Consider the following 16,485-nt stretch of genomic DNA (forward strand, 5'->3'; position numbering starts at 1 on the left):
CTCAGAACTAATTAGACCAACTCGGAAATAACACAAAATCACAAAGCTTTTAAGTTTTGTGTGATCTGTTTCTAATTTGAAGGAGCTCTTGGCCTAAGTCTGTTGGTTTAACATATTTTCTGGGGAAGAGTTACAGGTAGAGAATTTCCAGCAGTCTGTGTTATTTGAGTAAATGATATCCATTAGTTTTGGGATTTGTTTTTTTTTTTTTTTTTTTTTTTTAAGGAGAGTCCATCAGCATCCCACGTTAGAAGGTTGTTTTTCTTTCTTAAATGTTTCACTAGTGTGTAATCCTTTCATTGAACTATATCTCATATGGGGCTTTATCATTCTTAAAGAACCAGAGATGTTTCTGAAATATTTGACTCTAAGAAGGTATACCCTTTTACCATATGTATAACCATGTTTCTTCTACTGAAAATAGAAATTCGTTTTAAGCTTTCCTAATACTCCCTAATGTTTCCAAAACAGTCGGAAACTCCTTTCCAATACGTGTAAAATATATACAGCACAGAATTTACTTGCTTTGGCTAGTTCTCATTTAATGAATGCAGTAATGATTTTCAGTATTCTGGCTTTCTTTGCTACTTTTAAGCACCAAAAGGACTGAGGTTGTACTATAGTTATTTTGACATTATGTGGAATCAGATATATGTATTAAGACAAGCCCAGATATTCAAATCAAAGAGAGTATTCCAACTGTACTTCTTCCCTCTTTAAACCCTTTCAGGCACTCCCCATCACCCATTTCCAAGGCATCTTCATTATGCTTACCAGCTTGGGCCCCAGACTACTTGGGTGGATAGGGAGTGAGGCTATAAAGGAACCAGGAGGAGAGTATGGTAGGAAGATTAGGAAATAAAGGGACTAGGGAGGTTCCTAGTTTTTTCTTTGGAACCCAACTACTTTCTTTCCTCTGGGTCTAGTTTCCCCACATTCCCCTCAACTAGGATAAATTTTTAACAAGGACCTTCTTGGCTAGTCATCCTACTGGTAGAGATTCAAGTGCAAGAACAGAGGTACCTCAGTCTTGGTCCTCTCTTAGAACATCATTTGATATCTGAATAATAACTACTACATCACACTTTTGAATCAAATACTTATATTGTCATTTGCTTTAGTATTATTAATAGTTTGTCTTGTTTTTAACGTATTACTAAGTACCAGTTTTTGCTGGTATATTTACAAGGAGAGACAGGAATAGTCTTAAGTTTATATGACTTTTTAGGAGCAATTTACATTAAATTTTTATATTACATTAATAATTATTCTTAAGGCACTTTATCCTTCTGTGTTTTTATGTCTATGCCTGCCCTTTAATAGATGTTCAAATATTTATTTATAAATAAATGAAGTTCTAAAGATTATCCTTAAGTATTTTGCCAGAAAGAAGAAAAAAAATTTAACCTTAAGTTTATGTGACTTTTTAGGAGCAATTGTGATCTCTCAAGGCCCATTTATGTGCTGATATTTATGCCTCACCATAAATGAATGAAGCTCTTGATTATCCTTTGTGCTGATTAAAAAACTAAATGTTAGCTTGAGGCTAAACTATAACAATGTTGTAGGCTCTCAGCCTCCTTATTTTGTGAGTTTATTTTTAAATTTTCTCCTCATTTTAATTTTCTATTTATATTTCTCCAGATTTTATAGTCTTATTTGCATCTGATAAATGTGTCTTCCTTTTACAAGCCCCCTCATATCCACTTTTGGTCTGAGGTACCGTATATAAGCGCCTAATAAGTACACAGTGGGCATAAATATTAATTTTCCAGTTTCTGGTTGGTGCTTGAGTTTACTGTGAACAACAGTGGTACTTTAAAATATACTACATTTCTCCCTTATTTTATCCCTCTCCCGAATGTAGGAGCTGGTACATATACTACCTCTTCTTTAAGTACAAAATCTACAACCACATCAGACCCTCCTAATATTTGTAAAGTGAAACCCCAACAATTACAGACAAGCAGCCTGCCTTCTGCAAGTCATTTTTCGCAGTTAAGCTGTATGCCTTCCCTTATTGCCCAGCAGCAACAGAGTCCACAAGTCTATGTGTCTCAGTCTGCAGCAGGTAAGATGTTTGAATATAAGGAATTTAGAAAATGAAGATGTTTTAATGCTTTTTTTCTCTCTTCCCTTACCTTTCAAGTTTAAATATTTTTTGATCTGCTTTGCAAATTTGTTTCCTCATAGAATTGAATGCTGTCTCTCCTTGACAAGCATTCTGGGGTTCCTGGCAATTGTTTCTTACACATGTTACATACATAGTAGACATATTAGTGTCCAGTATAGTCTATATCCATGGATTCCGAGTCTATGATTTAACCAACTGTGGACTGAAAGTAATTCGAAAAAAATGTTCACAAAGTTCTAAAAAACAAAACTTGTATTTTCTGCACACAGGTAACTATTTACATAGCATTTACATTGTATTAGGTATTATAAGTAATCTAGAAATGATTTAAAGTATATGAGAGGGGACTTACGTGGTGGCGCAGTGGTTAAGAATCCGCCTGCCAATGCAGGGGACATGGGTTTGAGCCCTGGTCCAGGAAGATCCCACATGCCGCGGAACAACTAAGCCCGTGTGCCACAACTACTGAGCCTGCGCTCTAGAGCCCCCGTCCCTAGAACCCGTGCTCCGCAACAAGAGAAGCCACTGCAATGAGAAGCCCATGCACCGCAACGAAGAGTAGCCCCTGCTCACTGCAACTAAAGAAAGGCTGCGTGCAGCAGCAAAGACCCAATGCAGCCAAAAATAAATAAATAAACAAATTGGAAATAATTTAAAAATAAATAAATAAAGTATATGAGAGGCTGTGCTTAGGTTATATGCATATGATATACCCCATTTTACATTTGCAGGTTTTGGTATGTGGGGGGTGGTCCTAGAACCAACCCTCTACAGATAACCTGAGTTTGTTATCTGAAACCTGACAAATTGATGATAAAGTTAATGAGGAAGAATAAACCTAAGAACAACAAAGAAGAGAAAAAATTATTTATTGGCAGGGGGTAACTTGTCCTACTAAATGTCACAATGTTAATCTGAGTTAAATAGTAAATAAGCATTTGAAAAATATTCAAGCTCACTAATGATTTAAATTCAAAGTAAAAGGACAGTGAGGCTGTTTTTTGTCTTTCCATGTGGGAAATATTAGGAAGATTGATAATACCCAGCATATTTAATACCCACTATCGATAAGGATCCACAGGTATTATTAATAGGCTCTTAAAAGTACATTGCTAGTGAGCATATAAATTGGCAGAATTCTTTTAGAAAAGTATCTTCAGAATATTTTATGTGTACATAGTCACTGTAGTAGCAGTTTGGGAATCTTATTGTACAGGTAAACCTACTTATTAATCAGAGATATATGTATCAGGGTGTTCATTCACTGCAGTATTGTTTTTAATGATAATAAATTAAAAACAACATGGGCAGTTCTCCCAAACATACTATTATTATATAGAAACAGCATAATACAAAGTAGTGAGTATAAACATAGAGAAGAAATCTGTTAAGAATCTATACCAAATTCTTTCAATTATTAAATGTCAATTCTTTTGAAATATTTTGCTAAATTCTAGTTGGTAGATTTAAATGGAGTGAATTTGCTGGTAAACAGGTAGGTTCATTTTCAATTTTAGTGGATTATGTAAACTTTTACTAGTTTATATTCCAGTGGCAGTGTATGAGAGTGTGTATTTTCGTCTACCTTCACAAGTTCTAGAGTTTCATTGTTTTAATTTGCATATACCTGTCTGAAAGAAGTTTTACATCTTTTTGCATTTGTATCTTTTCACATTTCTAGTTTTTCCTTGGCTGTATTAATTTTCAGAGGGCTCACTTTATTTGAAATCTGCATTTTGGGTTTTCTGTTACTGTTTGGAAAATTCTGAAGTTTAGACACTTATTACTGCTTGTTTTTCCTGCCAATCTGTAGCTCAAATCCCAGCTTTCTATATGGACACAAGTCATTTATTCAATACCCAACATGCACGATTGGCTCCACCATCCTTGGCTCAGCAACAAGGCTTCCAACCAGGTCTCTCTCAGGTATCACAGGCTTCTTCCATTCTATATTTGTTTCTTTGCATTTTTGTGGTGTGATAATATTTGGGGGCTCAATGTAGAACTAGAAATGGATTGAAAAGAAATTTTAGATGTTTACATTTGGCTTTGTTTTAAAAAGGAACTGATTATAACATTAATCTTTTGTTTCATATCTCAAATTTTTATTTTCCAGGTGTTGTCATTTGTGTATATGGTGTTCATATATTGTTTTTTCATTGCATTGCAGCCAGCTTCAGTTCAGCAGATTCCAATCCCTATTTATGCACCACTGCAAGGGCAGCATCAAGCCCAGCTAAGTTTGGGTGCTGGACCTGCTGTTTCCCAGGCTCAGGAACTATTCAGTTCTTCACTTCAACCATATAGGTAAAAGCTTTAAAATTATGTATGTGATGTTGGAAACAGTGTAATTGCTGAGCCTTCTTGCCATATCCTTTCTACTCCCTTCTTCCCCTCCAAAACGTGATGACCCTCTTTATAAACTACATTAAATAATTGTGTTGAGTATGTGTCATGAACTTCAGCCTCTGGTAATTTCTGTCAGTCTTTATTGAACAAAGTGAAGCCTCAAAGCTTCTTGAAGAAGAGGCTAACAGCAGTCCTATAACAATTAGAAATCACAGAAAATAGCTGCTAAAGGACCTGAAAGTTTGAGTGCCATCTTGCTGCTAACAACTCTAAATCCAGGCCTGCTCTGTGTAAGAGCTGAGGCATGGCAGATGACATTACAGTATGTAAGGGGGCAGAGGCCAGGGTGGAATATAATAAAAGCGAGAGAGTAGAGTGTCAAACAAAGAATAGAAGTAGTGGTGATGAGTGGTGATGCTCTGTAGTGTAGAAGAAACCATTCTTTTGAAAGATTCACTACTGTAAGTTATCTTTGCAGTTAAGCAAGTAATGAAAACTGATCTTTATTGAACTTCTTTATATATGATAGTTATTCAGCCCTTTACATACACTAACTTATTTAGTTTTCACAAAACCATATAAGGTAGATTAAGTCATCCCCATTTGACATTCGAAGAAGTTGTGGGGGTTTTTTTGGTTTTGTTTTTGGGTTCTTTGGTATTTTATCCTAATGTTACACTGCAAATAAGTGGCAGAGCCTGGCTTTAACCCAGGTGTCTCTCATCTCCAACTTAATGAGAGTGGAGGGGTCGGGTAAGAGTTGAATGACAGCAGTGATCATGGCATAAATCAGTCGTCATCATGGTATACCTGTCACTGATACTCATGGTAATGGCCCTAAACTGTCAAAAAGAAAAATAAGGGACTTCCCTGGTGGCGCAGTGGATAAGTCTCCACGCTCCCAATGCAGGGGCCCGGGTTTGATCCCTGGTCAGGGAGCTAGATCCCACACGCATGCTGCAACTAAGAGTTCACATGCCACAAATAAGGAGCCCGTGAGCCACAAATAAGGAGCCCGCCTTCCGCAACTAAGACCTGGTGCGACCAAATAAATATATAAGTAAATAAATTTTTTTTTTTTTTTAAAGAAAAAAATGCCTTTCAGGACATTTACTGTAAAGAAGGTTGCAAAACTAGGCATTTCCTTTTAGAAATTTGCTTTTTAAGTGGTTCAGGTAGAATTTCCGTACTTTATAGATTAAGCTTGGCATCAGTTGATACAGCTCATTTCTTTCAGATCACGTTTTACTCCTAAAGAAGCTAGGCTCAGCTAATCAAACGTTCTCAAAGGAACAGAGTTATTAGTAAACTTAAATGTGGCTCTCACTTTCGTTTTTTATTAAAGATTATTCAATAGAATTTAGTACATCTGTATAATTATATAGTATGTTTTATTTTCTGGTATTACTCTGTCATACCAGAGTAATGGTGTGGTATGACAGTTTGGTTTGGTTATTCCAAGAAATTCTCCTCACTACAAGTAAAATTATTTACCCCAACTGGAATTATAGGCAGTCTCTTTCATGTTATTAAATTTGAGGTTATCTTGAAATTTGTGGTAAAAATTAAAATTGTAAAACTTCAGTAGATTTAGAAATAGCAAATAGATTTAATCTCAAAACCAATCTCCTTTTAATTGGTACTGGCTGTTTGAAACATTGTTGAAAAGTTTGCAACTTTTCAGCTCTGTTAAAAAGAGTTTAGTAATTAATTGGTAATGTCTTCCATAGCCATGGGAGATGGATTAGCAATGCAATTCTGTATTTGTAACCCCCATTTTAACAATTGCCTTGGAAGATGTACTTTTGAAGACCAGACCTGTTCAATAGAAATATAAGCTGTATATGTAATTGTGGCAAATGGCTACTTTGAAGGCACCAGTCTCAACTTTGAAAGTAGTTGTTTGTATCCCTATGGCATCATTCTGCTGTTTCTTATTCTGAACCTAACTAGCATAGTGTTTATTAACAGGGAATCCTTGAATTAATTTCTGCCAGGACCAGGGTAGTTTTAACAGTATGCTTATGTTTTACATTTTATATTTGAAACAGATTATAAGTGGACATTGTAAAGATTACTTGTGACCCTAGGCTAGTGCTCCTGCTTAATAGGTTTTGTTCCTGTCACATGTGTAAAGATTGGACACCTCCATCCCAGAAATAATAGGGTAGTCTGAGGTTAGATTTCAGCATTGTATGTTTTTTAAAACCTTTCAGATGTGCAGTACAGTATTATTAACTATAGTCACCATGCTGTACATTATATCCCCATGACTTATTTTATAATGGGAGGTTTATACCCTTTGACCATAATACCGTGTTGAATATTTGAACATTGCTAAGAGAATAGATCTTAAAAAGTTCTCATCACAAGGAAAAAAAACAAATGTGTAACTGTGTGGTTACAGATGTTAACTAGACTCATTGTGGTGATCATTTTGCGTATATACAAATACCAAATCATTATGTTGTACACCCGAAACTAGTGTAATGTTATATGTCCCTTATAACTCAATTAACAAAACAAAATTTTGTGGGTAATCCTGTTGCTAACTACTACTCTGCTTCATTCCATAGAGGTCTTGAGACCTCTTAGAGGAAAAATATATATTCATGTATATGTATGTATGTATATACACACACATATATGTGGAAGTAATAAAATACAAGTAACGAAAGTCAGAGCTATTGGTGCTATAAATTTGAATAGAATGTCAATACCAAAGAGAAAAACAGCAGATTTGGTTCTGAGCTGGCCAATGAACACATGAAAAGAGAATTATTCTCATTGTTAAAGAGAAGGAAATCTTACCATTTCCTCAGGAAGAGCAAGCCTTTTCCCAGAACTTTTACATGGGGAGCTTTGCTGTATACAGGGCTCTAAATCTTGAAACAAGTGCTTTAGACACACTCTGCCTCTTTAATTGTGCTGATTAGAGAATTTGGTCATTTGAGATACTCATTCTTAAGATTCCAGATAGAATTAACTTCTAACACAAGCCTTTTCTCTTTAATACTTCTGTAGATCTCAGCCAGCCTTCATGCAAAGCAGTCTATCCCAGCCATCTGTGGTACTTTCTGGTACTGCCATCCACAACTTCCCAGCTGTCCAACACCAGGAACTTGCCAAGGCACAGTCGGGTCTTGCCTTTCAGCAAACTTCAAATACTCAGCCTATTCCTATACTGTATGAACATCAGCTGGGTCAGGCATCAGGACTAGGGGGTTCCCAACTGATTGATACACATCTTCTCCAGGTAAGGCAGGAGCTAGAATCATGCACTGTCTTTGTATTCCTAGGCAGCAAATTATTTAAGAAAACAGTTTTGAAAGAAAAAATGTTAAATGACACAGTGGAAAAAACAAGATCTTCCTTTCTATCTAATGCTAAAATTCTTAGAGATTACTTTGAAGTCATGATCTTGATATCTGAATTGAAAAATATTTCAATCTTACTTCTTACAAAATATTTTCTAGGCTAGAGCGAATCTTACCCAGGCTTCAAATCTTTATTCTGGACAAGTACAACAGCCTGGTCAGACAAATTTTTATAACACTGCCCAGTCACCAAGTGCTCTCCAGCAGGTAAACTATGGCATGGTAAATTTCCTCAATTTTCTTTACTATTATTGTTGTTGTTGCTGCTGTTGCTGTTGCTTTTGTTATTGTTGGGGAATTTAAATAGAACCAAGATGGGGAGGTGGTGCAGTGGTTTCAGACTTCTCTCTGAGGTGTCTCGGAATTCCATGGGGTCCACTAGTAGTGGGACATGTTTCAGTCCTATACCACCCCTCTTCTCACCCCCACTTCAGTCCATTATGCTTTTTACCTCTTTTTAAAATGGATTTCTGTGTAATCATTTATTTTAACAAAAGATTCCACAAATGTAAAAATTTGAAAACCATTGTTCAGGATATGCAGTTACATGTAAGTGTAATAAATGCTTTACCCATTCGTGCTAGAGGTGAAGGAAGACCCTGAAGACCACCACACCGGTTAATATGATACATAGGACTGTGTGGCAGAGTTATGACAGAGTAAAAATGACAAACACATTTCTTAAGTATATGAATGTAATAATAATTTTCAGTGAAAAATGTATATTTTTATGAAACTATCTCCTCTAGCAATGTCATTAATCAGCTTACTCTTTGAAAGTTGGTGGAGGGCTGGAGGAAAGAGGCAAGCCATTAGTCATTTTCTCATAACTATTTTTGGTGGGTATTTTAGGGGGTGAGAATTGAAAAAATATCACCATATTGACATTCAAGTTAAATATTATTTGTATGAAAACTGAAAGACTATTTTTTTGTCAAAGCTCATTTTGACCACACCTGAAAACAGTATAAAAATGTCTGTTATAAAAATGAAAGTTGTAACAGCTTTCTTAAATTGTATATTCATAATTTTATTGTATTTTGTGGTTATTAGGCATGTACTATGGGTTAATTCAAAGATAGTCATAATTTTATATGTATAGTTTCTCTGCTGCTAATCTGTTTTATTGTTGCACATTTATTAAAAGAATGGAGATAGTCACTAAGCAAAATATTTATATGTGAAATATAGTAATAGATTGAAGTATTCTGTTTAAAACCTTACTCAAAAGTATTTGAAGAGTCATGTATAATATATAGTAAAAAGGATATACATACAACAGGTCTAAGCAAATTGTTACAGTTTCTGTTTGCTTATTTTCTAGGTTACAGTACCTTTACCAGCCTCCCAGCTTTCCTTGCCTAATTTTGGATCCACAGGGCAGCCTTTAATTGCTCTGCCTCAGACTCTTCAGCCCCCATTACAGCATACCACCCCACAAGCACAGGCCCAGAGCATGAGTCGTCCTGCACAAGTAAGCCAGCCTTTCAGGGGATTAATCCCTGCCGGAACACAGCACAGCATGATCGCAACCACAGGAAAAGTAAGTGAAGAGAAATTTATGCAGTTTCTGTGAGAATTTAAGGCCATGAGTTTAGATATATGCATCTGTGTAGTCTATAAAAATAAAATGCATCAGTTTTTACCACCCTCCACGAAATGTCAAATTCAATATACTTATTTTTTATCTACTCTGTTAATGTTTGGTCCCCTCTGGTTTTTACCTAATAACAAAGAATTCATAAATTTTGTGGAGGAATTTTGTACTAAGATTCTTTGCACTTTGCCAGATGAAGTTATCATATATAGAATACTAAACACAGCACTTTAGTTTATAGAATTGCATAAATGTTAAGTTTACTTTATGCTCTTTTTCAGATGTCTGAAATGGAACTAAAAGCCTTTGGAAGTGGCATTGATATAAAACCAGGCACACCTCCAATCAGCGGTAGAAGCACCACACCAACGTCTAGTCCTTTCCGGTAAAATGGGCCTTTAAATTTGCTTATAGAATATCCGAATAACTGAGCACCATTTGTTTGTTAGATACTTAATGCCACTTTTCCTATAGTAAGTATAAGGCATTCTGATAGTTTTACCAAAATGTTAAGCTATTAAATTATTAAGAATGTATTTGCAAAAAAAAAAAAAAAAAAAAAAAGAATGTATTTGCTATACTCTATTTTAAGAAAAAAAAATTTAACCCAGGGAAAATCTAGCTAGTGTGCTTTTCTCACATCTGCACCTCCGATGTCTCTTCATTACCACCATAATGTTTGGTAACTCACCTTGGTAAATTTTCATCAGCTACCAAGTATGATGAATCTACCAAGAGCAATGTCTCTAAAAATCTAACAGCATCATTTATGTGGCACTACCTTACTGACCAGTGATGGCTTCTTTCCAAGGGCTACTTCCACAAGTCCGAACAGCCAGTCCAGCAAAATGAACAGCATTGTCTATCAGAAGCAGTTCCAGTCAGCCCCTGCCACTGTGAGAATGACACAACCTTTTCCTACACAGTTTGCACCCCAGGTGGGCAGATATAAGTGAGAAATGAGTATTATTTACTTGCAAGTGATTGCTAATCTGGCCAATTCTCTGATTTTATAATCTTGCCGTATTATGACCAGTTTAGAAACAGTTTTTAGTAAATTTATGACATTCAAATATATTCTCTACAATTTTTAGCTAGACACAAGTAGTAACCATATAGTTCTAAAGCAGACAATTGAAATACAGTCAAAAGAATCCCCACACAGCTCTGATAATTTATTTTAGTCCTGATCCTTTTATCTTTTTGAAGATGACTTTTCAGAGAAGGGTCCCAGTGCTTAACGTTTTCTAGTTTTAAAGTTGGGTTGGGGGGGTTGTTTTTTGTTTTTTTAAGATAACTATATGTAGTTGAGCTGGAAATTCAAAAAGGTGTTCTAATGTATGTGTAAAAATGTTGGCTTCCCTTTGCTAATCATATGGAAGGACTAACTAAAATTGATAAGCACTCTCATATTTGTTGAATTAGTATTATTTTCATTTATCTTCAGATTATATTTGGTATAGGTATGTGCCTTTTCTGCAGTTATATCTTTTTTTAAAGATATCCTAATTAATAGCCTTTCTGTCTCCCCTTCAGAATTTGTAGCTGAAATGCTAGCAACTGAAGTGCCATAGCATGCTTTGCCTAATTTTTCTGTTAGATTCTCCAAGCATGGCCCATTTGTTCTTGGTCCTTGTAATAGAATGGCACAAACCCATACACTTCCTTTCACTGACAGAATGGGCACAGATTTACTCTGGGATAAGCCAACCTGGTCTAGTTGGCAAATTTTTTCTTTTTTTAACAGTTCAATGTTGTATGTTTTGTTTTTTTTACTCAGATTCTCTCTCAGCCTAACCTGGTCCCTCCATTGGTAAGAGCCCCACATACTAACACCTTCCCAGCGCCTGTTCAGAGGCCACCAATGGCACTGGCCAGTCAGATGCCTCCTCCGCTGACCACAGGCCTCATGAGCCATGCTCGTTTGCCACATGTAGCCAGGGGTCCTTGTGGATCACTATCTGGAGTCAGAGGTAATCAGGCCCAGGCTGCGTTGAAGGCTGAACAAGACATGAAGGTTAGTACAGTGTTAACAGCCAACAGAGCAAGAATCTCTCTGAACCATGTCTTAAGATGCCTCTGGACTCATAACTGCATATCCAGGCATTCATTGTCTAAGCAGACTTTTAACCAAACTAACTACATTTATTCATCCTACCCCACCCCCCTTTTTTAATTTCTTTTTTTTCTCCCTACCCCCCCCACACTTTTTTCTTTCTTTTTTTTTTTTAATGTTTTTGTTGTTTTTTGTTTTTTGCAGCTATAGTCAGCAAACAAGTTAACATTTTAAACTCTGTGGCCAAATGAATTGCTTACAAAATAAATATTTGAGGGAGATCTAAGTTTAGCTGCTACATTTTTTGGAAGAGCAAATAAGTAATACGGATTCTTATAGGCTTCCCCATTTTCTTTTTTTTTTTCTTCTCCCTTTCCACCCCACCCCCATCCCCCTATCCCAAGATATAAATCATGGTTATGTGAAAACTCTGGAATGGGTGAGGCATATTACCTATATTGATTTTTCTTCCTTCATGAGTTATCCAAGTATAGTTTTCTTCTCAAACTGGTTTCATATCCTTTTTTTTGCCTGCCACCTGAGGCAGCCATATTCCACAACAGATTGTGTAGTTGTAGATGAAGAACTCAAAAAGCACTTTGGGATCCTTCGTGTTAAAAGGCGCTGATAAACTTGAGGTTTGCTAATGCAGAAGGGTGCCTTTAGGAGTCTGTGTGGGGACAGTTTTAAAGCATAAACCTTACCTGTCTGCCTGTACAGCTAGCTGAATCAGTTTATTTCTGTTTCTAGACTTAACTTCAGAGGTCTTAATAATTTTGCCAATTTTGTCACTTTATATATCAGGTCAGACGAGAACAAAGAAAAGCTTACTGCTTTCAAATGGGAAATGTCTATAGTAAATGCTTTACTTTGAATTAGAAACCTGTTTATGACAATCCTGTTAGAAAATTCGGTTGACTGAGTAAAGTTTCTTTCTGGGTGGATATCCCTTGTTTCTGATCCTGAGTAATCAAATTTAAAGACTGCCCTGCAGTGAAATGCTTGTTAAATGTTATCCACTTTTAAATAGGCTATGTGCCTAGGATTTCCATCCATTCATAACTATTAAAAATACTAGTATGTGTAGAAATCTTTGGAAACCATTTGGCCTTGGTTTCCAGTTCTCTTGCCTTCTTGGCACTTGATTTTCATACATCCCCATGTTGGAAATGACATTAGAGCTTAATAATGAATGGGCTGGGGAAGGATACAGATTTCATGAAAATTGCTTCAGATCTTTGAATATAGTACAGGTTACCTATAGAACATGAAGGGCTTTTGTTATATGCAAGAGGTGTAGAAACTTTAGTTTTAATTGTGTATGTTATACAGTGGTATAATTTACAGATTGACGTAAGTATATTCTATGGGGGCACAGAGTCAATAAAACTAGGAGATTATTTTACCAGCTCAGAATGTGGTAGGAGCTATCAGAACTTAGTGATCAAGTGAAGTTGTAGTTACTAATTTCTGATGCTCTTCCCCTGCAGAAGAGAGCTGTGGGAAGAGGACTCAGCCACAAGACATTTGGTCCTAGGTGTTGGTAATGCCACAATATAAGTGCTTCCTTTTCATTTTATTGTAGACCACATATTGATAACTAGAAGTTTTAAGTATTACATATATGTTTTCAAATTTGCAAGCAGGCTCCCTAAATAAAATTTAATATCAATAAGCTTTGTTCCAGAAAAGATACAAACCAACAACAATTTCTATTTTATTATTTTATAAAAGGGCAAACTTTGAAAAGATGGTGGGAGGTGGTCCTGTTCTTTTTATTTATTTTTTATTATTATTATGTTTTTAAATCACATGGAATGTTTTCAAAAATAGGAAGAAATCTATCCATTAAAAGCCGAAAGATGAATGAGGTACTTTGGGGCCAAACCAACATGGGGAAAACTGATTTGTGATTGGTAAAAGAATTTGGACTGAGCTTGATTGACAAGCTTTGGTAATACTGTAGCATTTTCAGTTGTTGTTTCTCATTTTTTAAGGCAAAGCAGAGAGCAGAGGTTCTTCAGTCCACGCAGCGGTTCTTCTCTGAACAGCAACAGAACAAACAGATAGGAGGCAAAGCCCAGAAAGTGGACAGTGATTCAAGTAAACCTCCTGAAACACTGACCGACCCTCCTGGTGTCTGTCAGGAAAAAGTAGAAGAAAAGCCACCCCCTGCACCCACCATAGCCACCAAACCTGTTAGAACTGGACCAATCAAACCTCAGGCAATCAAAACCGAAGAAACAAAATCCTAAAGGCCGTGGGCTGTTGCAGGGAGTTGGGGGAAGGGAGAGGGGAAAGAGGGAGGATGAAGTTAGATAATGCCAGCAGCCAAAGGGGTAAAATGGTCTCTGACATTATCCTGTCCAGAGCTTGAGGTGCACAAGGGACATAGGAGCAATTTACACTGACACACAGCTGCTGCACCAGTAAAAATGAGGCTTTGCCAGCTTGCACCTACTATATAACATGCACTCTGTTGATGGCCATGCATCTTCAGTCAGAAATTTATATACGAATACGTGCACAACAGCTGCTGCCCCAGGAAAACGAGGCTTTGTCAGCTCGCACCTACTATGTAACATGCACTCTATGGCCATGCATCTTCAACCAGAATTTATACAGGAATATGTGCACACATTCCTTGAGTGCATATAATTTAGAACTAAAATCCTTATGGTTAGATGAAACACCAGAAACATGAGGGCAGTAACATCACAGAGGAATAGCTCGGCCTGAACAATGCGATGATCCCAGCTAAGACATCAGATGTGGTTTCTTTGCTCCGTTATGTTCTTTGGATATGGTTATAGCATCTATAAGCTTGGTGGTGAAGAACAGAAGATAACTGGTGCTGGATAGAGGAGCCTTATTTTTTATTATGGCAGCTTGCTATTTTTGTAACGTGGTGATTGAGTTGAACACAATCAAAGTACAGTAACTGATCTCCCCTTCTTCCTGAATGAGTGAGCAGATGATGAAATATTGACATCAGCATCCTTGAACATATCCAGGTGGGCAGTGTTTGGCTACTGCTTCTGTTTGAAAAGATGCTGTGTTTTGGTTGTGGCCCAAAGGTTTGATGTGCTACTTGGCGTCGTCTTTCTTCCATGGAGCTCTTACCGTTCAGACACAACAGAGTTGGTCAAATACTAGTTAGGTTGAATCTTGCTTGCCTCTACTCAGTCATCTTTGTATGAATCCAGTAGTTTTTTGTTTATTTTTTAAAACGGTTTTTAGCTGATGTTCATGAAGATCAGTGAGTACTTAGAACTGTGCCACTAAAGAAAGGAAATCCTATCTAAGAAGGTGCATTTCTGTACCAGAGCTGTGTTATAACCATCCTTTGGGCCCTCTGCTGGAAAAGTAGAATCAAGTCTCAAATAATGCCTTTTTAATTATATCCTCTAGTATTATAGATGTAGGACAGTACTGTATCATACCTCTGTGAATGTAAAATATCTTGTACCTGCTTTATGATGACGTAGTAGTGACCGTGCTTTATCAGATCTGTTTTTAATGACGTTATTCTAGAATGTTTTCTTTCCAGATGACAATTGAGAAGCTAATTTAAAAAAAGAAAAAAATGGTGCCAGGTACCACAACAGTAACAGAATTTGCTGTTTTCTGAGGTTTTGTTTTTTACCTTTTTTTTTTTTTAATGGAGTGCGCTGGATGTCTCTATAATTTTGTTCAGATGACTGCAGAACCTGGAAAAGCTGTTGCTGCTATTGAAGAAAATGGTGCCAGGTACCACAACAGTAACAGAACTTTGCTGTTTTCTGAGGTTTTGTTCTTTACCTTTTTTTTTTTAATGGAGTGTGCTATATGTCTCTATAATTTTGTTCAGATGACTGCAGAACCTGGAAAAGCTGTTGCTGTTATTGATGCATAAAATACTGCTCTTGGTCTTTTTATATAAATAAATAAATCTATCTATATATACATATATATATGTATATACATAAAATTGGAATTTTTGGAAACTTTAGCTGTGCTGTCAACTTTGGAGAAGTATCCCAGTTGTACCGTGTTGGGTTGGCATTGTACAGAAATCAACAGCCATATTGGTCTAGAAACGTTAAACATAATTTTTTCCATTTGTACAGGGGTAACGCACTGTATTAAATATGTAAGGTCTTATCTACATGGGTTTGATTACAGAAACTAATAAAGTATTCTCTAAATAATGAGTCTTGGAGCTTCTTATCCATTCCTAAAATCTGAAGCAAGAAGGCTTGTCACATACCAAAAAGAGTGATCAAGACTACATTATGCTCTAGGAAAAAAATTATCATCCCAAAACTTGATTTCTGACTTTCAAAAACTATAAAGCTTATTCAATCAAAGTAAAGATTGTTTTAGAGGATAATGTTTATGGCTCCTGTTCTCAAGGTAGCCATACTCCTGTTGAAAGCGGTCTGTCAAGGAGGAGGAGAGAAGTCTTTCTTGATGATGCAAAGTGCTGAATGTAGAAAATAGAATCACCATTCTTCTGGCTGGAAATGGAAGGACCCAAAATAGATCTCAGTACTTATATTTGTATTTTTCTTATTTTTGCTAGCACATTCATAGCCATTATCACCCATACAAGCAGACAGTAAGGGAGTTTGTTTTATCATTTACTCAATTTGTGAAGTACTGAGGGATTTCAATTGCCTAAAATCCTGTATCCAGAACACATGGCTTCCAGACCCAGCTTTAGGAAAACTAGTAAATTCAGTTACTAATAACCTGTGTGCCTTCTTTACTGATAGATGCTGTGATTCTTAAACATTTAAAATATGCAAGTACTAATAAACCCTACCTTGATGTCCAAGCTTTCCAGTCTCAGGTTTTTCTCTAAATGTGCTCTAATTTGGTATGATGGAGAAGGCTGGGAACACAGGCCTCTACCAAAATGCTGTAGTCACTACTTCACATATGTGCCTTCTCACTCACTTCCATTACCACTCTTTCATATTCTCATCCT

The 16,485-nt window shown here is 36.4% G+C and overlaps 1 protein-coding gene across 20 annotated transcripts in view; it reads left to right on the forward strand.

Moving 5' to 3' along the window:
* PRRC2C (proline rich coiled-coil 2C) overlaps positions 1-14,035 on the forward strand; it is a 95,239-nt gene extending 81,204 nt beyond the window's left edge. For 8 of the 20 annotated variants that reach the window (XM_007118993.4, XM_007118987.4, XM_007118988.4 and 5 more), the window contains 10 exons: positions 1,868-2,071; positions 3,948-4,060; positions 4,305-4,441; positions 7,508-7,739; positions 7,960-8,082; positions 9,185-9,403; positions 9,739-9,842; positions 10,269-10,395; positions 11,238-11,474; positions 13,511-14,035. In XM_007118993.4, coding sequence (XP_007119055.2) covers positions 1,868-2,071; positions 3,948-4,060; positions 4,305-4,441; positions 7,508-7,739; positions 7,960-8,082; positions 9,185-9,403; positions 9,739-9,842; positions 10,269-10,395; positions 11,238-11,474; positions 13,511-13,768 — 1,754 coding nt within the window. In that variant the 3' untranslated portion in view covers positions 13,769-14,035. Of the gene's footprint in view, positions 1-1,867; positions 2,072-3,947; positions 4,061-4,304; positions 4,442-7,507; positions 7,740-7,959; positions 8,083-9,184; positions 9,404-9,738; positions 9,843-10,268; positions 10,396-11,237; positions 11,475-13,003; positions 13,057-13,346; positions 13,385-13,510 lie in introns of all 20 variants that reach the window. The other 12 variants (XM_007118990.4, XM_028488573.2, XM_055084163.1 and 9 more) reach the window with 10 other exon arrangements.
* The last annotated feature ends 2,450 nt before the right edge of the window (positions 14,036-16,485 follow it).

Source organism: Physeter macrocephalus, chromosome 4, assembly GCF_002837175.3.
Source record: "Physeter macrocephalus isolate SW-GA chromosome 4, ASM283717v5, whole genome shotgun sequence".
Taxonomy (NCBI): domain Eukaryota; kingdom Metazoa; phylum Chordata; class Mammalia; order Artiodactyla; family Physeteridae; genus Physeter; species Physeter macrocephalus.